Source organism: Podarcis erhardii (genome assembly GCF_964252035.2).
Source record: "Podarcis erhardii genome assembly, chromosome: 2".
In the NCBI taxonomy this organism is placed as follows: domain Eukaryota; kingdom Metazoa; phylum Chordata; class Lepidosauria; order Squamata; family Lacertidae; genus Podarcis; species Podarcis erhardii.
Window position 1 is genome coordinate 108,786,808 of NC_138498.1, and position 25,846 is coordinate 108,812,653.

Below are 25,846 nucleotides of genomic sequence, written 5' to 3' on the forward strand. Positions count from 1 at the left end.
TATTTCAAAGTTAGTAAAATGTTTATTTGAAATTGTAAAACAAAAATTGTAATAAAAATTATTATTAAAAAAATACATCTGAATTGTTCAGTGTCAAATGTAAATTTGTCACAAGCTTCTAAGCTACAGCAAAAATTGCAAAACGACCCTCTGGAAAGTGCATCTGCCACAGCAAAACAACAAAATGTCATAAGATAAATTCTTACCCGTAAAATCTATGGTAGCATAAGCTGTCATGGACTAGTTAGTTCATAGAAAATAAATACTGTATTAGTATTACTACTAATTAATTTGTTAGCTGCTTGACATAAGGCAGTCTAAGTGGTTCACAATCAAGTTTTAAAAACTTATACATAAAATATTATATTCCACCATGGGGCGATTCTGCAACCCAGAGCAATACTCACATGCCACCTCTGCTCGGTTGAATCAAAATCCATCAAATTCCTGGGCGAAGAAAAAAGTCTTAAACCAACCCTGTAACAAAACGTTGGCACCTCACACTGAGCACAAATTCATCAACTTATTTTAAAGCATTTATATACTGCTTTGAGGCAATCAACTGAAAATCACATAACCTTAAGTTATAATTTGACCGTTACAGCAAGACTAATTATGCTGGAAACACGATGCTGCCTTATGCCAGGCTTTGCCAACCTGGTGCCCTCTGTACTGGTTGGAGATGCTGGGAGTTTGAGTCCAATCACTGCCAATATCCCTCCAAGGCTCCAAGCAGTCTTTCTCCAGAGTTTGCCACCTCTATAGCTGAAGCATTTCTATGCTGAAGGAGATAGTGACAGCATCTGTGCTGTTCTGCGAGGTTTTCTTTTTTCCTCAGCTTCCAACTGGTGATGTTCCTTCCACTGAGCGAATGTCTTCATAACTCCTGGAACGAGAAGAAAAAATTAAGTGGTTTTTTCCTGGAAAGAAGCACTAGGCTGTTATCCTGACATCACTGAGGTCCAGCTCCAAGGGCCTTCTGGCGGTTCCCTCGTTACGAGAAGCCAAGTTACAGGGAACCGGGCAGAGGGCCTTCTCGGTAGTGGCACCCGCCCTCCCACCAGATGTCAAAGAGAAAAATAACTACCAAACTTTTAGAAGACATCTGAAGGCAGCCCTGTTTAGGGAAGCTTTTAACGTTCAATAGGTTATTTTATTTTAGTGTTTTGTTGGAAGCCGCCCAGAGTGGCTGGGGAAACCCAGCCAGATGGGCGGGGTATAAATAATAAATTATTATTATTATGGCAGGCCCTATCCACATGGATAGGATTTTGGCCACGTGTATCTGATAAAACGCTCTTTGGCCAGGCAACTTTTGCACTCTGCTGACCTTTGTACGCCAAGGATGCTGCTCCTCCTGTTGTTGCTGTTAAGTTTTTTCTGCCGTAAGATAACTTTCTACATTGACTGCTCCGTGAAAGAACCATTGCGTGTTGCAGAGGATTCTGGGAAACGTCCTGCAGCATAAAGTCTGTTCATGGAGAGGGAGTTTCCTAAACTGGCCTATTGCCGAGTGTGAACTGAGAGTGCAAAAGAGAAAACTCTTCTGTACAGTGGTACCTTGGTTCTCAAATGCCTTGGTACTTAAACAACTTGGAACCCAAACACCGCAAAACCCGGAAGTAAGTGTTCCAGTTTGCAAACTTTTTCTGGAAACTGAACGTGCTCCATTTTGAGTGCCACACTTCCGTTTTAAGTGTTACGCTGAGGTCTGTCTATTTTTGCTATTTATTTTGCACTTTTCTTTTTGCGGTTTTTTGTTTTGTTTTTGTGACTGTGGAATCCAGTTCAGCTACAGATTGATTGATTGTGTGAATGCGGTACATAGTTTCTTGCTTTTATTTTATGGATCAATGATCTCGTTAGATAGTAAAATTCATGTTAAATTTCTGTTTTAGGGGTTGTTTTTAAAAGTCTGGAACAGATTAATCCATTTTGCATTACTTTCTATGGGAAAGCGCGCCTTGGTTTTGGAGCACTTTGGTTTTCCAACGGACTTCCGGAACGGATTAAGTTTGAGAACCAAGGTGCCGCTGTAGTTGCACACTGCAAAGGGAGCACAGTGGGGCATCGGTAGTAGGGGTTTAGCTGTGGTTCAGTAGCTGCTTTTGAGCTACCCACCAGGCATCTCGGTGGCATGTGAGAACTTAGAGGACACTATTGTTTCAGCATTCCATGGAACACAGTTTGAAATGCAGTTCATCCCTCCCACCCCCCCACCCCGCTTTTCAAGTTGCATTTTCTGTTCCCACCAGAGGGCAGGGATGTCTGCCAATGCAGATTTCCTGTTTGGTTTCCCTGCCCCTTCAGCACCACACACACACACACACACACACACACACACCCTTCCCAGGACGCCTGCTCACGAAGCTGCTATCTTTGCATGCACAATAGTAGTACACTTCAGCTTAAATGTGGCTTATTTTTTTCCCTTCGGATTGCAACCGGTTAGAGGGGAAACACATCAGAAATGTCAAGGTAGATATAGACTGTGGACTGCTGCCTTAAGAACGCAAGTGGAGTGGGGGTGGGGGGACCATTCTGCAGTATACCTGAAGGAGCGTCTCCACCCCCATCATTCTGCCCGGATGCTGAGGTCCAGCTCCGAGGGCCTTCTGGCGGTCCCCTCGCTGCGAGAAGCCAAGTTACAGGGAACCAGGCAGAGGGCCTTCTCGGTAGTGGCACCCGCCCTGTGGAACGCCCTCCCACCAGATGTCAAAGAGAAAAACAACTACCAGACTTTTAGAAGACACCTGAAGGCAGCCCTGCTTAGGGAAGCTTTTAATGTTTAATAAAGGTAAAGGGACCCCTGACCATTAGGTCCAGTCACGGACGACTCTGGGGTTGCGGTGCTCATCTCACTTTATTGGCCGAGGGAGCTGGTGTACAGCTTCCAGGTCATGTGGCCAGCATGACTAAGTGCTTCTGATGAACCAGAGCAGCGCACGGAAACGCCGTTTACCTTCCTGCCGGAGTGGTACCTATTTATCTACTTGCACTTTGATGTGCTTTCGAACTGCTAGGTGGGCAGGAGCAGGGACTGAGCGACGGGAGCTCACTCTGTCACGGGGATTCCAACTGCCGAACTTCTGATCGGCAAGTCCTAGGCTCTGTGGTTTAACCCACAGCGCCATAGGTTATTGTATTTTAATATTCTGTTGGAAGCCGCCCAGAGTGGCTGGGGAAACCCAGATAGGCGGGGTATAAATAATATATTATTATTATTATTATTATTATTATTATTATTATTATTATTATTAGTGGTAGTAGTATTATATCCAAAAGCCAGCGTCTTCTTTCCTAACAATGGCTGCCAGCTGCTTCGGAGAAAACCACAAATTGCGTGTGAAGGTGTTGTAAATAAAATTGACTCTTGGCCACAGCCGCTGCCTCTCAGTCTAACCTACCTCACAGGGTTGTTGTGGGGATTAAATGAGGAGGGGGAAGAACCCATAGCTGTCAACGTTTTTCCTTTTTTAAGGGAAATTCCCTTATTCCGAATAGGATTCCTCGCAAGAAAAGGGAAACGTTGACAGCTATGGAAGAACCATGTATGCCACCTTCGGCTCCTTGGAGGAAAAGGTGCGGGTATAAATGAAATAAATAAATACATACATACATACATACATACATACATACATACATACATACAATAGGCAAAAAGCAAATCTTTCTCCCCCGAATCTCCCCTGAAAGCCACAAAGCTAGCGATGGCCCCCACTTGCCCCCACTCTTTGTAAAGCGCAAACATTTGAAAAGGGAATAGAGGGGACTTCCGGGTTGGTGCCATCACCGAATGGCGGATTCCCTCCGAGCTCCGGAGGGAGCCTGCTCGGCAGGGGCTGGGTCCTACCGCGCCGGCGACGCGGGGACCCTCAAAAACCATGGGCGCTGAAACCCATGGACATGGTGACTCAGCTGGCACCTTTTGCGCCCCCCCCGACCCGCGAAGGAGCCTTTTTAAAGGCTGCGGAACGGGTGACGGGGGGGGGGTGCTTTGAGTCCTCCGCTTCCCCTGCCGAGCGAAGCCGCATGCCATTCGACGGAGAGCGCTGACTTCTATTGAAAATTTGGACTTAAAAGAATAACCCGTGAGTAATTGGAACCTGGACTAAAAAGGGGGATAAATTTTTTTTTAAATTCGGAGCGAGCGGGGGAGGCGCAAAAAGGAAGTCAGCCCCCCCCCCGTTGTAGAGGAGTTAAAGTAAAGGATTTGACAACTAAGATCGAGCGCAACCCTATTTTGACAAGGTTATTAACTTCGCGATGGAAAATTATAAGACTGAGCTGGAGGAGAAAAGTGGAATTGAATTAAAAAGCAACCCCCCCCCCCCCCCGGAATCCTGGGAGCGATTTGTGAGAGCGCCGGGAGAAGAGAAAGAGAGGTTTTGACAGCTGTCAAAGAGCTGTCAAAGCGGAAGAACAAAAATGAGAACTTTGTTACGAGGACTTTGCCGGTTACATTTGTTATAAATTGGATACAAATTGCTTAAAACAAGGAATAACAAGTTATTTTGACTGGTGGGCGTGATCTGGAAGGGAACTGAGTTATTGCAATCCACCTAGAGGAGCTGAGGGATATTACAAGTATTGTTGGCTTGGAACTTGAATAGAACTTTTTATCTCTTGGGAAACTGCAGGAATGGAACACTATTTTGTCTACAGAGGTCTACACACTAAAGGAGACAATAGATTTATCTATTGAAGAATGGAAGGGACTTGGCATAATGTTTTGTTCCTGAATAACAGAGCCTCTGCAGAGGAATTAGAAGCTTTTGGAATTAGAACATTTGTGCAGGAGAGCAGGAAAAAAAAAAAAAGGAGGAGAGGGATTAACAAGAACAACAAGAACAACAAGAATTGGATAAAGTTGGAAGTGGGAACATTTGGGACATCCAGATTTGAAAAGTCTAAGAAATAAAATTCTCCTAAATATAAAAATCTGGATGGAAGAAATGGGCCTTTTTGAGATAGACTCCTTCCAAGATTGGACATTCGAAATTAAAGATGACTGGTAAAGGACTATGGCCTAGATAGATGTGGGAGCTCCAGGAAGACATCAGACGTTGATGAACATTGGGAACGCAACCGGGAAAGGGGGGAGGGAAATTTGGAATCCAAAGGGTGTAAAATTATATTTGATTATCTTAATTATATTTTACAATTTTATTTTAATTAATCATATTTGATTATTTTAATCTGTATTGTATATTAAAGGAGGGAACGCGCGGAAGGGAACAGGTCGATTTTAGGGGATGGGAAAATATTTTTAAAACTGGGCTAATGATAATAAGTTCAAAATCTGGGATAAGAATTTGCTGAATTCATTTGTAAGAATTGGAATACATGAGGGGGAGGGGAGGGGAAGTCCTGGAAAGATGTTACTGAAAATAAGATTTTAAATTGGGATGTTTTGTTCTTTTTATTTTTTTTGTAATTGGAAATTTCTAATAAATATTATTAAAAAAAAAAAAATAGAGGAAAACTTACCTACGTCTCCTCTGCCGGCAAATTACTACACCTGCCACAATTGCGACTACAGCTATTAAAGCAACGGAAATCCCTATTATTAGCGCAGCCTTGTTTCCTCTGTCTTCTGGAGAACATGGAAGACAAGAAAAGGCGACAGGATTAGAGAGAGAGGAGACCCACAACAAGTCACTCCGATGTCTGCACCCTACAACCAAGCTGAGTCGAACTGAACACAGTCTAGTGTTGAATACCTAGTCTGTGGCAGCGAGGGCAACGAACGAAAATACTTTTTCTCTGCCTACAGAGTGTCAATGTGAGGAGCTGTTCAGCAAGGCTGTTTTGAGTGGCCAGGGGTCTTCTCCACGCTGGCCCACGTGAGGAGAATTCAGACTACTTGGTTGCCTGCTGTGGACAATTTGCTGAGAAAACCACTTGGGATACTTTCGTTGACACAGGTCTGGTGGATGTAGCTTTGACCTCTGCTTAGTTACATCCTGTCTGGATTACTATCCCTTGAAAAGTGCCCTAAAACTTCCAACTGGCCCATCAAGCTGCAGCCAGACTGTTGAACCAGGGCTGAAAGACCTTATTCTTCCATATGAACTTGCTTAGCTTCTGCGATCTCTGGGGGCGGCCCTTCTCTAAGGCCGGCAAATCTTAGGGCCACATTTGGTGGGGACACGGGAAAGGGCCTTCTCGGCGGCAGCTCCTAGACTTTGGAACTCCCTCCCTAGAGAAGCTACCTCTTTGCTATCCTTCCACCAGCAAGTGAATACTTTATTGTTCCAGGTCTCCAGCTTGCGTCACAAGTCAATGGCAGTTGCCCTCCACTTTGAGAGGTAGGGTTTCTTTCTTTGTTTGTTGACAATCAAGCGGTGCATGCATTGCATGAACTAAAATATGTAAATAAATGATATGTATGTACTAAGCCTCTCTCCAACCACAAATCCCAACTGTGGTGAAAACTTCACTTTGATTGGTTAAAGTTGCTGCTGGGGAGAGCTGAAAATATCTATGAAGTGCATGCAGTAACCAATCATGTTATGTAACCAAACAGCAGAAATAGCGCTTCATATTTCATAATCGTCCCCGCGAGGTTCAAGAGTCAACAAAAAAGGCGAGGTTTCTGCAATTGTCTGCCCACTGAAAGGCTCGAGATACTGTAATCTTTGCAGGCTGGCTCAGTAAACAAGTTGGCTCAGTAAGCAAGATAGGAACTGTTCTTTTTCTTTCAAAATAACTTCTCATTTGTGGTGAAGTTCCAGCTAACCCCAGAAACAATTTTAGCAGAATAAAGACCAGTAAGGGGATATTGTGATAGGAATTTGATGGTCTTAGATATATGGTAATGTTCATAAGTGTACCAACCAAGCACATACATAGATCAGCACAGGAAGACCGACCTGGAACCATTTTGATTCCTAAACTGAGTAAATTGTTTTCTCTGCAAGGTCAAAGTGGGAAACCTCCCATTGTCTCTTTCCTCACAAATCCTGTCTTAAGGGCACATTTAAGATATGAATGGGGTGTGAGCCTGTGACCTGGCCCAGGAACTAAGTATTTATCATTACAAAAGACTAGCCAGGCTCTCCAGGAAATCCAATCAAGTAACCTGCCAGACAGGAGATAAACGACAGGAGAAAAACAACATTCAAAATTTCTGTTTTAGACCGGCTTTTCTGTGATGTAGGTATGATGTATCTGAGGGGTGGTCTTAGGTTACACTCCTTCTGTGATGTATGTATGATGTTTCTGGAGGTGATCTTGATCTGCAGGGTGGCAATTTCAAAAGTCTTTATAAGGCCTTGCATGCCATTTTTTTGAGTTCCTCCTCTCTCCTGCGTGTGAGGGGAGCACCCTGTTGCAACAGCTTTAATAAAGATCAGGCTTACTAGCTGCTTTGCTTCTCAATATTCTCTGGTTGGCCTCTGTTATTCTCTCCTACCAATAGGGAACCTATGTAAGGACTCTATAGGGGCTCTTGGATAACCATAAGGGAAAAGGGCAATTTTTGTTTACAACAGTGGGGTGTGGGAATTATCGCTGCCATCCCTTGGAATTCAAAGATAAAGCAGTAGCTAATGCGTGCCACCTTCTTCCTAATAGAGACGTGCAATATTTTTCTGTACCCAAAGTACCTACCCCAAGGGATGATTTTCACCCCCAGGCTGATGTGCTGCACCCTGCAAGAGTAACTGTGCTCATCCGCTGACTTAATAACCAGAGTACTCCTGATCTGGTAAGTCAGGTCGTGGTTAGGCAGGATCTCGGTGGAGTTGAAGTCTGAGCTGGGCAGCTCTTTCCCATCCTGCAGCCAGGAGACGTTGATGGGTTGTGGGTAGAATCCGATGACTCGGCAAACCAGCAGCAAAGAGTCGGGGGCTGGCGGGGTTTTGTGGGTGAAGACCTCATAGTCTGGCAACACTGAGAGAGCAGAACAGTTCAGAACATGAGTTACATAAGCTTACAAAGCCATATCACGCCATGCTCTGGCCCGAGCCTCCCAGACTCTGAGATGATTTGCACAAGCACTGGGTGTGCGGTGTCAGGAGTTGTCCTACTCTCAAGTAAGACCCTGGTAGAGACACATGCCCAACTGGCATGTTCTCTCCCTCCTGGTCGATCGTTCGGGAGCTTCAAAAACTTTCTTCTCCTCGAACATCACAGCGACCGATGCCTTGGAGACATCAGCACACTCAGGGATCCTCCTAGTCTTCGCAGCTTGCGTAACAGACCTCAGCAACTCAGCATTTTGGCTAATCTACTTTATTTACATATAAACACACACGGAGCACTGCAACGTGGCTCCCTCTCTCTCTAGCATCAGACAGCAAAGAGAGAGAACAAAGGACAATAGTCCCACTTCACGGAACACAGTAACACAAACATCCTGTCTCCGTCACTTCCCACACTGTGGAATGAAAACATACACCGTCATGGGAAAGACAACAATCCAATGACTGCAGACATGGGGAATGAATCTCCAATATGCGGCACCCATTTGAGATTGCTGTATGCAGTTACCTCCCTGTCTTGTGTACAGAAGAGTCGCAAGTAGACTCAGCTGTGTAGGAGGTTATGCTTTTTATGTGTCGTTACATTTGGGGTCATTTGAGGCAGGATGTGCAACACATTTAATACCTGTTAAACCAAATGTATGTGTGTGTGGTCAAGAACAGGTAAGGTGGCAGTCTCTCTTCCTGTTTCTCCAAACAAGAACAGCCCGCAGGATTAGCCCTGTATCCTGTTCTCAGTGGCCAACCAGATGCCTGTGGGGTAACCCGAAAGCAGGATTTGAGCACAATAGTGCTTTCCAGTGGCCAACCAGATGCCTGTGGGGTAACCCGAAAGCAGGATTTGAGCACAATAGTGCTTTCCACCTGCCTGGTCTGTGGCTTGCAGCAACTGGGATTCAAGAGTCACAGCATTACTGCCTCGGACTGTAGAGGCAGAGCATAGCAAATGGTGAAGGGATTGTTCTTTCAAAGAACTAGTTCCAACTATTAGCTTACAGGCTTCAGAAGAGGAGTGGGGAACCTTGGGGCCTGTTTTCCTGAACTACAATTCCCATCAACCCCAGCTAGCATAACAATGGCAAGTGGCGGTGCGAGATGTAGTTCAGGAACGTCAGGAGCGCCACATGTTTCCCCACATTTGTTTTAGGACCTTATCAAGGTAACTGAAGTAGCCCTGCTCTAGCTTCTGCTGTAAAGGTAAAAGGTGAGGTCAAGGACCCCTGGACGGTTAAGTCCAGTCAAAGACGACTGTGGCGTTGTGGCGCGCATCTCGCTTTCCGGTGTTTGTCCACAGATAGCTTTCCGGGTCACGTGGCCAGCAAGACTAAACCGCTTCTGGCACAATGGGTTACCGTGACAGAAGCCAGAGCGCATAGAAACACTGTTTACATTCCCGCTGCGGCGGTACCTATTTATCTATTTGCACTGGTGTGCTTTCGAACTGCTAGGTTGGCAGGAGCTGGGACAGAGCAACAGAAGCTCACTCCATTGCGGGGATTCGAACCCCCGACCTTCCAATCGGCAAGTCCAAGAGGGTTTAGACCACAGCGCCACTGGTGTCCTTGCCCGTCAGGATGGCCAAGTGGTCTAAGGCACCAGACTCAAGGTTGATTCCTTCCCACCTCTTGGGTGTTCTGGTCTCTGAATGGGGGCGTGGATTTAAATCCCACTTCTGACACATCCTTCTGCTGTGACATGATCTAAGGGCCAAAGTTTAACTCAGATCAAATATGCATGAGCAGCAGGACCAATTGCAGGAGTTCTTGCTCAAAACCACAGAGCCCCTTGAAAGTGGATTATTAGCCCAAGAGTGGGAAGCTTCCAGTCTGTGCAATTGGGAAGAGTAGCGCCTGTGAGTTTTTCCTCATTTATCTCGGGGGGTAGAACGTGTGCTGCCCTTTGTTGCTTGGAGTAAAAAGAAAAAGGAAGTAAATAAATTCCTAGTTTCCAATCTCACCCTGCCTCTGCACAGCCTCCTTTCCGGTCTCAAGGAAGGTGTTGTGAGCTCTGATGCACTGGCCCAGCAGAAGGATCTGTAGAGTTGCAACTGTGCCCTTGTCACCGTTCAGGATCTGTTGAACATAGTCAGCCATCGCATTCTCCTGCAGAGCAACCCAGCTGCCGTTGTCTGCACTGAAGGTGACAATGGATTCCCCTTCTAAGGCAGCGTCGTAGAAGCCCCTCGTCGTGCCGTTGGACGTGGACTCACAAAAGATCAAGGACTGCACAACGAAAGGATCTGGGTGTTGAAATGAGTTATTGGGGGTATAAAAGAAATGGGAGGGGAGTCCTTAGAAGGTAAAGAGACAGGACCTTTCTCTGCAGCTTTTATTTTTTATGTTATTTTATTGTACGAGGGTTTCCCCCCCGCCCAAAGCCCCCAATCCAGTGGTATATAAATATTTTGAAGTAAAATGAACAAAACCTTGCTTCTTATTCTGATATGTTACATCAGCTGAAAGATCTTCCGGCTTAGGATCTGGAGGCTTCCCACCGCAAATTATTCCCTGCTCCCAAAAGACGGGTATACTAGGTCGGGTGGGAGCTTCTGCTAAAGATGTACAGAAATGGTTGAGCCTCTAAGGCAGGGTTGGTGGGAGCTCTCAGTTATCCCAATGTTACTGCACTCCCAACTCCCATGAATTTAACCCCCACATTTGCAGGGGTTGGGGTCACCCTGCAAGCCCCTTGCCCTCTCTACCCCCCCCCCAATTCCCATAAATTCCACATAGTGTATTATTAAATTATGGAGTTGGCTCCCACAAAATGGAGTGATGACCACCAACTTGGATGGTTTTTTTAAAAAATTAAACAAATCTGTGTTCCCTCAGGCTGATGGGAGTTGTAGTCCAAAGCGTCTTGAGGGCACCGGGTTCCAAATCCTGCAACAGACCAGGAGCCCATGATACACTGTCAGGCGGCAGAGCAACCAACCCCCATGGCAGATTGACAGGAACGGATAAGACAGGAAAAGGCCCTACCAGCTGCTTTTTATTCAATATTCACAGAGAGAGGCTTGGGAATGCAGCCTCTTGGGGCAATGGCGTTGTCCCCAGTGAGTCATCGCTATAGGTGCTGAGAAGTGCCCTCTGCCTTTGAGCTCTTCGCTCTCCTACTTTCAAGGTTCGCTGGGCTCTGGAATGCTTTCTAAAGACACTGTGTCCGTCAGCTGTCTCCCCCCTGGCGATTCTTCCTCTTCCTCCTCTCCCATTATTTCCCACTTTTCCCCTCATCTGCCTCTGAGCTGTGATCTTCCTCAACCCCCTGTTGTGATTCTGAACTGTTTGCTTCTCTGGAAGGGTCAGGCTGGGGAGGTGGCCTCCACCATTCCTGCTCTGCCCAGTCCCTGACCTAGAAATACCCACAATGCAACTCTATACACACAGAGAGCAGGACCATACCTGAGAATATGGGGTTGGGGGGAAATCAGATAACAGAGGAATCTCTTGTCAAACAAAGCCCAGTAGAGGTTGAGGGGCCCAAGCCATTTAGATCAGGGGTCAGCAACCTTTTTCAGCCGTGGGCCGGTCCACTGTCCCTCAGACCATGTGGTGGGCCGGACTATAAATTTTTTTTTAAAAAAATGAATGAATTCCTGTGCCCCGCAAATAACCCAGGGATGCATTTTACATAAAAGGACACATTCTACTCATGTAAAAACACGCTGATTTCTGGACTGCCCGCAGGCCAGATTTAGAAGGCGATTGGGCCGCATCCGGCCTCCGGGCCTTCGGTTGCCTACCCCTGATTTAGATTATCTCTCCACCAAGGAGACATAGCACTTCTAGAAGAACAGAACCAGTGGCGATACTTACAGTTGCCTTTAAGAAACACGACCATTTTGTTGATGGTTTGTACGAAGCCTAGGAAGTAGCCTTTGATAATCTTCAGCAGAAGGTCCCACTCTTGAGGCGTGAGGCCGCTTACGCCCCAAGGCTGGAGGAACCTGAACTTCCAGGTGTGGGTATCCAACGAAACGACCGCCACGTCTCCCAGAAAACTAGCGCCCTCGATATCAGTGTCACTGGCGTTGTGGAACACCACCGTCTGAAGCAGGCGGAGAACATGGGGTGTTTCCGGGAGAGGAAGGGAGGCTGGTGGGGGAAGAGTAGATAAATAAAGGCTGGGTGGCTCAGTTGGTTAGAGCCTGGTCTGATGATACTAAGGTCGCGGGTTCGAGCCCCGTATGGGACAGCTGCATATCCCTGCATTGCAGGGGGTTAGACCAGATGACTCTTATGATTCTATGAATAATAAAAAGGTAAAGGGACCCCTGACCATTAGGTCCAGTCGTGACCGACTCTGGGGTTGCGGCGCTCATCTCGCTTTATTGGCTGAGGGAGCCGGCGTACAGCTTCCGGGTCATGTGGCCAGCATGACTAAGCCGCTTCTGGCGAACCAGAGCAGCACACGGAAACGCCATTTACCTTCCCGCTGGAGTGGTACCTATTTATCTACTTGCACTTTGACGTGCTTTCAAACTGCTAAGTTGGCAGGAGCTGGGACTGAGCAATGGGAGCTCACCCCGTCATGGGGATTCGAACCGCCAACCTTCTGATCAGCAAGTCCTAGGCTCTGTGGTTTAACCCACAGCAACACCCACGTCCTGTCTATGAATAATAGGCAAGAGGAAACATCTAGGTCCCACTCCTGCACCCTTCACAGCAGCTTGACGTAGAAGAAAGAAATCAGGTGGCCAATTGCTCCGGAGGGGCAGGGCTCCTCTGCATTTAATGTTAATAGTTGAGGAGAACATTTCAGCTGGTGATTGCATCAGGGGAAGACAGCCGGGGGGGGGGGGTCCCACTTAGGAGAATGACCAGGAAAGTCCCCCGCCAGACACAGCAGGTGGGGCAGAGCTATCCCTCCAACATCTGCGTCTCTGCAGCTAATCTGGGCAGGGCAGGTGGGTGGCAAGGGTGAGGAGGGGCAGATGCAAATACTGCACTCCTCCCACTGTGTCCACACAGTCACTGCCCTGCTGTACACACACACCCCACCAGATCAGCCACAGCCACTCTCGTGTTGGTAAAGTTGCTCCACAGCTCGGCCAAGCCACACTGGTGTTTGCAACCCTAAAAAGCCTCCCACCGGCTGTCACCATTTCTTTCTTACGTATAATCACAAGAAGGCAAGTCCATCTTCCATAGCCACTGCTCATAAATAAACCTTACCCATCAACCTTCCTGTGTACTGTTAATAAAAAGCTTCCTGTTTGCAGGTTCTGCCTACGTTTCCGAGCCCAATTCAAAGTGTTGCTGCTGACCTTGAAAGCCCTAAAGGGCTTCGGGCCTGTATACCTGAAGGAGCATCTCCACCTGCCCTGACACTGATGTCCAGCGCCGAGCATTTCCCTCACTGCAAGAAGTGAGGTTACAGGGAACTAGGCAGAGGGCCTTCTCGGTAGTGGCGCCCACCCTGTGGAACGCCCTCCCTTCAGATGTGAAGGAAATAAACAGCTATCCTATCTTTAAAAGACGTCTGAAGGCAGCCCTGTTTAGGGAAGTTTTTAATATTTAATGCTGTACTGTTTTTAACATTTGATTGGGAGCCGCCCAGAGTGGCTGGGGAAACTCAGCTAGATGGGCGGGGTATAAACAACAACAACAACAACAACAACAACAACAACAACTGTTGTTGTTGTTGTTGTTGTTGTTGTTGTTGTTGTTATTATTATTATTATTATTATTATTATTATTTCTCCTGGTGGGTCATGGTTACGGGATTAATGAATAGCCCTTGTGCTTATCCCATTGAATAGCTTTCTCTAATGGCTCCAATGGTAGCTTCTGTTCCCAAGAAGGCAGAACTTTGATTAACAATTGCCTTGCATTATTTTTTCATTTTCATTTAATAGCAAAATAGCATTATTTTGTTATTGAAAAAGGGGGGTGGGATAAGAGGAAAGCCTGCATAGCCTCCCCCACCCCATGAAAGAATGAATTTGGATTGAAATTCCCCATTCAAGACAAGCATAATAATAATGCTTGGTGATGGTGATGGTGTTATTATTTATACCCCAAGCATCTGGCTGGGTTTCCCCAGCCACTCTTACTTTTTGCAATGAGGGAACCGCCAGAAGGCCCTCGGAGCTAGACCTCAGGGTCTGGGCTGAATGATGGGGGTGGAGACGCTCCTTCAGGTATTCTGGGCTGAGGCCGTTTAGCATCACTAAACAAACATCACTTCTGCTGTCTTTTTGGAACTCAAGGAAGACCTTCCTCTTCCATCAAGCCTTTTATGCCCAGTCTGCATGGGATTTTTTTAAAAGATGTTTTATTATTTTATTGCTTGGTGTTTGCCCCCCTGAGCTCCTTTGAAGCGTTGAGTATAAACAATAATAATAATAACAACAACACCAGCTACTAACAACAGCAAGCGGTACAGCAGACAGGACCTGAAAACAGGAAGCTTTAAATTACAAGCACAGGAGCACTAAAACAGTGCTTTGCTTGCCTGCTCTGCTCCTGCATTCCTATATTCCATGCTAGACAGACCAGTGCTGCAACTGTATATTCTCACTGAAATCCCCAGCAAATATCAGATACGAAAAGGCCCAACACAGCAAACATGGGACTGCAACCATTTGTCAACACCTTTGGGTGACACCAATTTTAATCTTACTCCAAGACCCACTGAAACCAACTGACTTAAAGCAATGGCTCTATTCTGAATATGACTAACATTGGAAATTGCCTATCATCTAGATCAGGGGTTCCCATACTGTGGTCCACAGACCAACAGTGATCCATGAGCTTCATTCAGGTGGTCCAATGCATGTCTACATAAAATCATCGTATATTTTTTAAACTGTCTTTTATTGCTTCTTTTATTGTAATACAATTAGAATTTGGTGGCTCCTCAGCTTCTAATATTGGGTTTAAAAACAAAAACAAAAAATACCCAAGCATTTGAGAGTGATTTAACCTTCCTGACTGGTAAAAAGGAAGCTGAAATGCAACCACATCATTTTGGCGACGTTTCCTGTTTTTAAATCAAATGTGACTGCGTTCTTGGCAATTGGCCATTGACATGTAAATTTAATTTAATAACGCTACCGTAACTTTTCCCAACTGGCTCAACAACACTTACATCTTGCACCAGGTCCTGGGTGCTGCTGAAGACTACACACAGCCCAGTACGTCCTTCCCTGCCCTTCCTATTTCCAGAGGCAACCACGTCCCACTCCGATGAGATAATGCACTGCGTGTGTGCATGGAAATGTTTTAAAAGCAAGAAAGGTAACATTAAAATCACAGATCACGCCCCAGTAGAACTTACCCTTAAAATAGGAGAGAGAACGCAAACCACCCCATCATGTTCCTTCAGTCCCATCCTAACCACAAATAAACAAATTAGAGAGAGTCTCACAAAAACTCTCCAAAACTATTTCAAGGAAAACAATATAGACAATATAACAACTCCCCTCCTATGGGATGCAATGAAAGTGGTCACTAGAGGAGCTTGCATAAAAGAGAAAACATCCCTTAAAAAACAAACTTCCTCAAAAGTTAGCAAAATAGAACAAGACACCATGGCCCTCTCATCACGCTACAAACAAACAGAATCTATAAAACTCCTAAACTTATAGAACTAAAAAAGGAGAGAACTAGATTCCCTAGAAATGAACAAAACGATGATCAACATTCTATACTCTAAACAAGTTTGGAGGGGGGAAACTCCAGGCTATTAGCAAACAGGTGATAGGTTATCTGGCTATTATTGCACATTGGCTATCAGCTAGAGACTGTATTTTGATAGAGTTTAAAATTCTTGCACCCGTGTGTTAAAGAGATGTGCTGCATGAAGTTTATTTAGACCTTGTTTATCTGCAAACCCTGTGAACTACCACACCTGCTTTTGGTACCAGCCACCATTTACTGCCACATTAACCACAGTAACGGTTTCGTTTTAGTGCAACTTGCAGAAGTGCGGGAGTTAAGATGGAACCCCTCCTATAACACCTCTGTAGATGGAATAATAGTGATTTGTCTCCCTTTGCTGAGTTGACAGAGAGACCAGCCCATTACTTTCCATTGAACAGTGGTCTGTGATGCCAAAATATCTATTCTCTACAGATGTCACCAAGTGAAACATCTCCCTGGCACGGAGCAAAATGTTTAGCACCTGCTAACCACATGAAACTGTTTCTAGATAGGCAGCTGCAGAATATGCTTTAAAAGTTGTCAGCACAACCCAGAATTGAGAATGCTGCTTTTCAAAAGACTGACAGTACTGCGGAACCTTAAAAAGACTATAATCATTTCCTTGTGGCACAAGGTTTGTGGTTTATAATACAGTGGTACCTTGGATTACAGACGCTTCAGGATACAGACTCCGCTAACCCAGAAATAGTACCTCGGGTTAAGAACTTTGCTTCAGGATGAGAACAGAAATTGTGCGGCGGCGGCGGCGGCAGCAGGAGGCCCCATTAGCTAAAGTGGTACCTCAGGTTAAGAACAGTTTCAGGTTAAGAACGGACCTCCAGAACGAATTAAGTTCTTAACCCGAGGTACCACTGTAATGAACTTGCTCAGGGTTGTTAGAACAAAAAGAAATTCTGAAGAACTCCAAAAGGCTCTCTCCTCCTGAGTGAATGGGTGGGAAAACGGCAAATGCCATTCGTTGTAAACAAGTGTTAAAGTGAGGTACGTCAGAGTGAAAATACGTAACTTTACATATATGCTCATGGGGTCTGAACAGCCAGGAAATTAACAGGAACAAGGCCTTGGGTTCATCTTGATGGAGATGTTGCTGTGCCTGTGAACAAGGTAAATTCCATGCTAGGGATCATGAAGAAAGGAATTGAAAAGAAAACTGCCAGTATCCTAAAGCCATTACAGAAATCTTACGTTGTGGCCATATTTAGGAATATTCGGGTCAGCTCACCTCAAAAAGGGTATTGTGGAGTGGGAAAAGGTTCAGAAAAGGGCAAGCAAAAGGGATGAAGGTAAGGAGCCGTTACCCCTGTGAGGAAAGCCTGCAGACTTTGGAACTTTTTTTATGTTTAGAGAAAAGGTGACCAAGATGAGACCTGATAAAAGTTGATAAGCTTGGACAAAAGGGGATGGAGGAAAAAACATTTTCTCCCTCTTTCATAACACTGCAGCTCATGGACACTCAGCAAAGCCAAATACTGGAAGATTCAGCACTGATAAAAAAACCCCAAAACTTCATGCACCACATAATGAAGATGCAAAACTTGTTCCCACAGGGAGCAGCGATGGTCGTCAACTTAAAAGGTAAAGGTACCCTGACTGTTAGGTCCAGTCGTGGCCGACTCTGGGGTTGCGGCGCTCATCTCGCTCTATAGGCCAAGGGAGCTGGCGTTTGTCCGCAGACAGCTTCCGGGTCATGTGGCCAGCATGACTAAGCCGCTTCTGGCGAACCAGAGCAGCGCACAGAAAAGACATTTACCTTCCTGCCGGAGTGGTACCTATTTATCTACATGCACTTTTGACATGCTTTCGAACTGCTAGGTGGGCAGGAGCAGGGACTGAGCAATGGGAGCTCACCTTGTCACGGGAATTCGAACCGCTGACCTTCTGATCGGCAAGTCCTAGGCTCTGTGGTTTAGACCACAGCACCACCCACGTCCCGGTCATCAACTTAGATGGCTTTAAAAGGGGATTGGGCAAATTTTTGGAGGGTAGGTAAAGGTCAAGGGCCCCTGGACAGTTAAGTCCAGTCAAAGGCCACCATGTGGTTGCTCATCTTACTTTCAGGCCAAGGGACTCGGCTTTTGTCCACAGACAGCTTTCCGGGTCATGTGGCCAGCAGGACTAAACCACTTCTGGCGCATCAGGACACTGTGATGGAAGCCAGAGCGCATGGAAATGCCATTTACCTTCCTGCTGGAGTGGTACCTATTTATCTACTTGCCCTGGCGTGCTTTCAAACTGCTAGGTTGGCAGGAGCTACAACGGAGCAACGGGAGCTCACCCCGTCGTGGGGATTCGAACTTGTGCTCAGGTCCCGCTTGCAGGTTTCCCCAGGCGTCCAGCCGGCCACTGTGAGAAGAACAGGATACTGGACAAGATGGGCCATTGGTCTGATCCAGCAGGGCCCTTCTTATGTTCTGACAAAGACCCATATTTTATTTATTTAGGTAAATTGTGTCACTGTCACCCCAGTTTTCCCAGGTTCTCCCCCCCTCCCCCTGGGTTTTCACATCTCTACTCAACATCACGCTTCACATTCTAGATAAGTCTCCTTTGCATGATGCTTTCTCGAAGCCAGAGACCACACATGAAAAGCCACCCGTGCTCTGGAGGGTAGGACTCGAACCAATGGCTTCAAGTTACAAGAAAGGAGATTCCGACGAAACATCAGAAAGAACGTTCTGACAGTAAAACCTGTTTGACAGTGGAACGGTCGCCCTTGGGAGGTTGTGGATTCTCCTTTCCTTGAAGGTTTTTTAAGCAGAGGTTGGGTGGCCATCTGTAGTGGAAGCTTTAGCTGAGATTCCTGCATTGCAGAGGGTTGGACTAGATCAGTGTTCCCCAACCTTGGGCCTCCAGCTGTTTTTGGACTACAATTCCCATCATCCTTGACCACTGGTCTTGCTAGTGAGGGATGATGGGAGTTGTAATCCAAAAACAGCTGGAGGCCCAAGGTTGGGGAACACTGGACTAGATGACCCATGGTGTCCCTTCCAACTCTACTTTGGATTTTTTTGGGGGGGCTCATTAATATAAATTTTTATTTCCCCCAAATTTCATGAACTTACATTTAGATTAGTTCAAAAATACAAGGACCCTGAAAGAATTTCCTGTTCCTCTATGGTTTGGAGAAAATCCAATGACAAGCGAAACCAACTAGTTTCAGTTTCCCCCACATCCTCCTTTGAGTCCCATGAAGGCAACACTGTGGCTGCAGAAGAGGAAGCTGACCCTCAGAGCCGTCTTTCCCACAGGGCTTAGTGGTGCGTGGTGCCAGGGCGCCGGCCTCTCAGGGGCGCCCCAGCGAGTGGGGGAGCTGTGTGGCTTTGCCGGCGGCCTCCCCTTTCCCTGCAAACCTGCCAGCTGCGCCCCACCAACTACAGTGGTACCTCGGGTTAAGTACTTAATTCGTTCCGGAGGTCCCTTCTTAACCTGAAACTGTTCTTAACCTGAAGCACCACTTTAGCTAATGGGGCCTCCTGCTGCTGCCACGCCGCCGAAGCACGATATCTGTTCTCATCCTGAAGCAAAGTTCTTAACCCGAGGTATTATTTCTGGGTTAGCAGAGTCTGTAACCTGAAGCATCTGTAACCTGAGGCACCACTGTATATGGCTGGCAGGCACACAGCTTCCCTCCCAAGGCTCTGCAAGGATCACTCTCCCACAGTGGCATGGGGGAGAGTTGTGCCCCCCTGAATGGCTGGCAGTGTGTAGCTACGGCCTCCCCATCACTATCCGTGGTAATTTGGGGACACTGCATGGATATCTGCACCCCGGTGCCACATCTGCTAAAGACGTCCCTGCTGACCCCAGTGCCCCGAGGCAGGCAGGAGGTGGCTGATTGGCTGGCCGAGGTTGGTGGGGGCATTGCCCCATTTGCCCGAATGAACCAGCCTTGGGCAGCTGTGGGTCTGCCACTGCTGCCAACCCAGTATCTGCCGCAGGAGTTGGCCCTACTGGAAAGACAGCCCTACTCGTTTTGAGAATCTGCATCCGAAGTCTCTTATTGCATTCACTAGGACAGATCGTGAAGCTGTGGCTCCAGTACTTTGGCCACCTCATGAGAAGAGAAGACTCCCTGGAAAAGACCCTGATACTGGGAAAGATGGAGGGCACAAGGAGAAGGGGACGACAGAGGTCGAGATGGTTGGACAGTGTTCTCGAAGCTACAAACATGAGTTTGACCAAACTGCGGGAGGCAGTGGAAGACAGGAGTGCCTAGCGGGCTCTGGTCCAGGGGGTCACGAAGAGTCGGACATGACTAAACGACTAAACAACAACAAGGGTCCACTTGTGAATCTCCAAAGAAGGCAAACATCAAGACCCCCTAAACCTCCAGTGCTTCTCCTTCCAAACTAAACAGCTCCATGGAGCAAGCACTGCTCCCCAAACAAAAAGTGAGGTGAATGAAATGCTGGCAAGCACAGACAACGATAATTCAGCACTTTATAAACCGTAATTCACAAAACGGATTTCATTTTACCTTGGCATTCTGGCATCGGCAAGCCAATTATTTATTATTTTATTATTTATCAAGTTTGTATACCGCCCTTCACCTGTAGATCTCAGGGCAGTTTGCAACATGAAAGCACAAATAAAATCACAAAATACATAACAAAAGCAGGGCCAGATTTAGGTTTGATGAGGCCCTAAGCTATTGAAGGTAATGGTGCCCTTTATATGTCCAGCTGTCCTTTGCCATGCAACCAGTCTATGCAGAATGTAGGCTCCCTATATATAGAAATGAGCAAACCAGTGATATTTTAGGGAGCAGGCTAGCAGGTGGGGCCCATCACTTACATCATAGGAGCCTACACAACACAAAACAGTGTTGCTGTATGTAGGATTTATTTTATTTGTTTTTATCTTATATTTTGGAAACGTACATCCAGGTTTTTTCCCCTTTAATTTTTTTGGGGGGCCCCACCCTAAGCTATAGCTTGTTTAGCTTATACTTAAATCCGGCACTGAACAGAAGCAAGAACAAAACAAAACAATAACCTAAACCTTCTACAAACGCACATAAAAAAGTTGAAGAGGGAAGTTTTCGCTTAGAGCCTCTCTGGGTAGAGCATTCCACAAATACTATTAACGAGTGCAATGCGATTTTTTTTAAAAAAAACCATTTGTTTCGGTTTAATCCACAGGTGACAGCACAGAAACACTACTTCAAGGCTGGCATACTATGCCAAGCACTCCTTATCTCCAGACAACTATCTCCCAAATTTCATTTAAAAAAGGAAGTTCACATACCTGGGCTGGCTCTGCAGGGCGACGAGGCGAGGAACCCAAACAGCAGCAACACCCAGGCTGGAGATTGCAGGGCTCGCTTCTGGCCCCTTCTCACGTGCACGCTGGAAGCAGGGGCACGCGCGGAAAGCGAAAGTAGCTCGCTTTCCCTCCTCCCGCAGGGGAGATTCCGATTCCGCAAGGAAGAACCCACGGAGCGACGGCGGAACTCCAGGACACGGTCTCGCCCTCCCCGCGCCGGGATCGCATTTCTGCATGCAAAGCGGGCGCTCCCGGGCGACTTTCCCACGCCGGTTCCGTCCGCGCATCCTTGCACCCGCCTCATTCCCTGATGGGTGCCCTGCCACCCAGGGGTGGAGAAAGCAGCCCGAGCGGCAGCAGCACCAGCTGCAGTTTTCCTGGGCTCCTGGGCTCGCTCGCCCTCTGCAGCCACTAGGGGAGGCCGTCTCGGGACGCGGCGGAGGCGAAGGCGAAGGAGCCACCCCTCTTCCCGGCGCTCCGCTCCGTCCTCGCCTAGCCTGGAAGGGGCGGCGCCTCGTCCCGCCCCAGACAATGCCCGCCCCGCCCCGGCTCGGCCCTCCCCTCGCCTCCCCCACGTGGTCGAGCGCTGGCGATAGACCTTGAGCCTCGCTTCCTGTGTGGCTCTGTGTGCGCGCGCGGGCCGCGGAGAGCCCGACCCGAGTGGCGACTGCGGCTCCCCCACCCACGCATCCGCACGCTCTCCGGCTTGGATCGATCCCGGGGGTGGCGGAAGATTCGAAGCCCACCCCTCCGAGCGCCTGATCGGGTGAGCAGGGGAAAGGGGGGGGGGGTTGGTTCCTGGTGGCAAACTTGATCCGAAGCGCAAAGTCCCCTTTTACGCACCAGCACCACCGTCGGCTGGGGGTCCTGGGTGGGGCCTGAGAGGCCTGTACGGGCGGTTATTGCTGCTGCCCTGGGAGGAGGAGGTGGTGGTGGTGCCTAGTGGTTTCTCCTCCCCTCCAGATGAGGTGCCTGTCTCTGGGGACGGCACTCCCCCCCCCCCAACCAAGAAGCTACACTCAGGGGGGAAATGTGAGCCAGCACGAGCACTGTCTTTTGGAGTGATGAATAGTGTCCTGGGCTTGCCTGCCCCCCATCAAGAAAACAATAGAAATACTTAACTAACTGGCCAATCACGTCGGTTCTGCTGCCCCAGACAAAAGGCCTGCCCCTCCCCTCCCCCCCCACAAAAATCCTGGCTACGCCCATGTGTCCTGGGGTTCTTGAGGCCATGGGGTGTCTGCTAAATTGCAGCTGCTGCAGCAGTGAGTATAAGTGACGAGCAATGTCTGTGGAACTTCTCTTTATGTACTTATTTTACCCTCCTGTTGTCCCCGAGAGACTCTGCACTTGGATCGCGAGTGAGGATCCTGTGACCTTCCAGATCCTGCTCCCATCGTCTCTGACCACTGGCTGGCTGTGCTGCCTGGGGCTGAGAGGACATGGGAGTCCAGGGATATCTGGGCAGCCGCAGGTTGCCCACCACTGACGGGCCCACGTGCAGGTCTGTGGAGGATCTTCTGACTTCTCTGGAGGACCTCATGAAGGAAGCTATAGGACAGGCATCCCCAAACTCGGCCCTCCAGATGTTTTGAGACTATAATTCCCATCATCCCTGGCCACCGGTCCTGTTAGCGAGGGATGATGGGAGTTGTAGTCTCAAAACAGCTGGAGGGCCAAGTTTGGGGGTGCCTGCTATAGGATGATCCGCTCCAGACAGCAAGCCTGCAGTCCCCAACTGTGGGTTGGTTCAAATCAGATGTGTGAGAGCTGTTCACCGGGGGTTTCAGGCAGTGGCTGTTCTGAGCCCTACCTGGATTGAATCCAGGTGGGCTGGATATGGCCCTTCTCCAGTTCAGTGTGGGCTGGGATATGGTGGGCTGGGATATGGCCCTTCTCCAGGTGGGCTGGGATATGGCCCTTCTCCAGTTCAGTGTGAGGGGCTGCGCAAAAATCCCCAGCAACAAGGACATGTCTGTCTATTGATAGCTTTTATATTGTACGCTATGGGATGCGGATGGCACTGTGGGTTAAACCACAGAGCCTAGGACTTGCTGATCAGAAGGTCAGTGGTTCGAATCGCTGCGACGGGGTGAGCTCCCGTTGCTCGGTCCCTGCTCCTGCCAACCTAGCAGTTCAAAAGCATGTCAAAGTGCAAGTAGATAAATAAGTGGGAAGGTGGGAAGCTCCGGTGGGAAGGTAAACGGTGTTTCCGTGCGCTGCTCTGGTTTGTCAGAAGCAGCTTAGTCATACTGGCCACATGACTCGAAAGCTATGCACCGGCTCCCTCGGCCAATAAAGCGAGATGAGTGCCGCAACCCCAGAGTCAGCCATGACTGGACCTAAGGGTCAGGGGTGCCTTTACCTTTACTTTATATTGTACGCTGCTTAGAGATTCTTTTAAAACACTAAGCTGATTGTAACAACAACAACAACAATTGCAACCAGCTTAATATTATTGTTACAATCAGCTTTATTATTATTACTATTATTACTATTATTATTATTATTATTATTATTATTATATTTGTAGCCCGCCCATCTGAGTTGAAACTGCCCAATTTCCCCCCCCCCCCCACTCCTGTTGCAAAGGGGGATGTTAACAGTGCAGATTAAGAGAAATGTCAGGGAAATTGATAGGCCAGAATACCAGCCCTGTGGAAGTAATTTGGAAAGAGTGTCTTCCAGAAACAAACCAACAAACAAAAATGTATAAAATTTGGTAGATATAAAAACTCAGATACAAGAATGACCATATCTCTCTTTTTTGTTTTGTTTTGTTTTACTTTTCCTAGCCATGAAAACCCATGAAAACACTTTTGTGAGTATTGAAAAAAGCGTGTGGCTTTCTTCTTGGACCAAAGCAATGACAGAACGTCCTCCTGTGGAACCTTAAAGGAAAGCAAACTCATTGTGGTAGCAGTTTTTGTGGGCCGGACGCCACTTCAGTGCATGCTTGACCCTTGGGGTCCCTTACAACTCCACAGATCTGTGAACCAAGTCATCCTTTGTGTCAGCAAATGCATCTATTGCAGCCTGTAAACTTGACCCGTCCATCAGAATTTCATCCCACCGATGAAGAGACCTGTTATCTCAAAATGGACCGCCTACTTTCCACCTCACCTCAGGTGGCTTTCCACTCGAGTTTGGAGGTTTCGACGTTTCATATCGTGAGGTTTTCCTCAGAATTCCTGTGGTAATTTTTGACTGTTTCGCAGCCAGAGCAGTGCCGGATTTATGTATAAGCTAGACAAGCTATAGCTTAGGGCCCCACTCTCTTGGCCCTCCCCCCTCAAAAAAATTTCACTATTAATATACTTCTTCATAATTGTATCTCAGTTCAACAATTACTTTGATCAAATACATTTTTTGTTATGTGCAAATGGCTTTAGATACCTATTAGGTCCATAAATTACCACATTGCATATATTCAACACAAAAAAACAGCGACAGTTTGTTGTTGACAAAGGACAGCTGGATATATAATGGGCCCCATTACCTCCAGTAGCTTAGGGCCTCATCAAACCTAAATCCGGTGTTATCCCCACTTCCCAATTTTTTAGGAAAAGCTGGAGACGGTTTCTAGGAAATAAAAATAGGACTCTTCCTTCTGGGGCAGAAGGTTTTTCATGGAAGCACCGCCACAGCCAAGAACATCGGGTATAAGGAAGGAGTACCCGTGCCCGGACTGCGGGAGGCATTTTAAACGGAACTCTCACCTTGTCCGACATAAAAGGCTCCACACGGGCGAGAAGCCTTACAAATGCCCGGAGTGTGGGAAGAGCTTCCGGCAGAGCACGGATGTTAATACGCACCGGAGAATCCACACAGGAGAAACGCCCTTTCACTGCAACCAGTGTGGGAAAAGCTTTCGCTACCGGACGGGTCTCGTGAAGCACGTGAGGGGCCACGAGGAAGAGAAAGCGAAGGCCTGCCGGAGTTGCCTGGAATGCGGGAAAATCATCCGCTGCACTTCAGTCTCCGTTGCCAGCCAGACGTCCCCTGCGGTGGGCAGATCCCATAAATGCCCCGACTGTGAGGAAAACACCCAAGAGAGCTCCCATCTTGTCGTGCACGTACCGGGCCGCGCAACGGAAGAAAACTATATGTGTCCCGACTGCGGAGAAGGGTTTTGCCACAGCTTTCAGCTTATTGGACACAGGAACCTTCACGCCAGTGAGGAAATTCTGTTTTCATCTGTGTTTGTTTCTGGGTCGCACCGCTTTGCTCCAAGGGAGCGCTAAGTGCACACGCTGTGGGATATGCTTAGCGCATTGCCGCCTCTGATCCTTATGGGCATAGGGTGCATAAACTGGGAGTCTCAGTACAGTGGTACCTCGGTTTAAGAACAGTCCTGTTCGCGAACGATTTGGTTTACGAACTCCGCAAAACCGGAAGTAGTGTCCCGGTTTGTGAACTTTACCTCGGTCTAAGAACGGAAGCCAAATGGTGGGAGGGCACCGGCGGCGGGAGGCCTCATTAGGGAAAGCGCACCTTGGTTTAAGAACGGTTTCAGTTTAAGAACGGACTTCCGGAACGGATTAAGTTCGTAAACCGAGGTACCACTGTATATGTGTTGCCTCTTCACCCTTCCTGTGCCTTTCTCACCTCCAACATCTTGCTTCTGCCACCCCCACTGCTTGTGGGGACGGGACGTGCAAGCTCTATGGCTTTTCATTGCCTCTTCATTGTTTCTTTTTGCCTTGTGCTTCCCTTGTGTTATAGTCTGAGTTTTGTGGGATGCAAATGTCAATCCGTTCGACTTCCGGAATATTCGGAAACCAAGGCGCGGCTTCCGATTGGCTGCAGGAAGCTGCTGAAGCCAATCGGAAGCTGCGTCAGACATTCGGGTTCCAAAGAACGTTCGCAAACCGGAACACTCACTTCTGGGTTTGCAGCGTTTGGGAGCCAAAACGTTCGACTCGC

General features: G+C 47.6%; 2 protein-coding genes and 1 long non-coding RNA gene across 3 annotated transcripts in view; 1 reads left to right on the forward strand and 2 right to left on the reverse strand.

Moving 5' to 3' along the window:
• Nucleotides 1–21,680, reverse strand: LOC309336991 (antigen-presenting glycoprotein CD1d-like). Its single transcript, XM_081853585.1, has 6 exons — nucleotides 20,903–21,680; nucleotides 11,804–12,082; nucleotides 9,946–10,227; nucleotides 7,615–7,896; nucleotides 5,491–5,596; nucleotides 1–886 (listed from the first exon to the last, which is right to left on the reverse strand). Exons 1-6 carry the CDS (start codon nucleotides 21,222–21,224, stop codon nucleotides 835–837), a joined length of 1,323 nt encoding a protein of 440 aa, XP_081709711.1. The 5' UTR covers nucleotides 21,225–21,680; the 3' UTR covers nucleotides 1–834.
• LOC309337470 overlaps nucleotides 1–25,846 on the reverse strand; it is a 119,810-nt gene that overhangs the window by 85,956 nt on the left and 8,008 nt on the right. The gene's annotated exons all lie outside the window — the stretch shown is intronic.
• LOC309336998 (uncharacterized protein) overlaps nucleotides 21,559–25,846 on the forward strand; it is a 16,758-nt gene continuing 12,470 nt past the window's right edge. Inside the window, exons 1-2 of the mRNA XM_081853596.1 lie at nucleotides 21,559–21,686; nucleotides 23,716–25,096. Of these exons, the coding sequence (XP_081709722.1) occupies nucleotides 24,550–25,096 (547 nt within the window). The 5' untranslated portion in view covers nucleotides 21,559–21,686; nucleotides 23,716–24,549. The remainder of the gene's footprint in view (nucleotides 21,687–23,715; nucleotides 25,097–25,846) is intronic.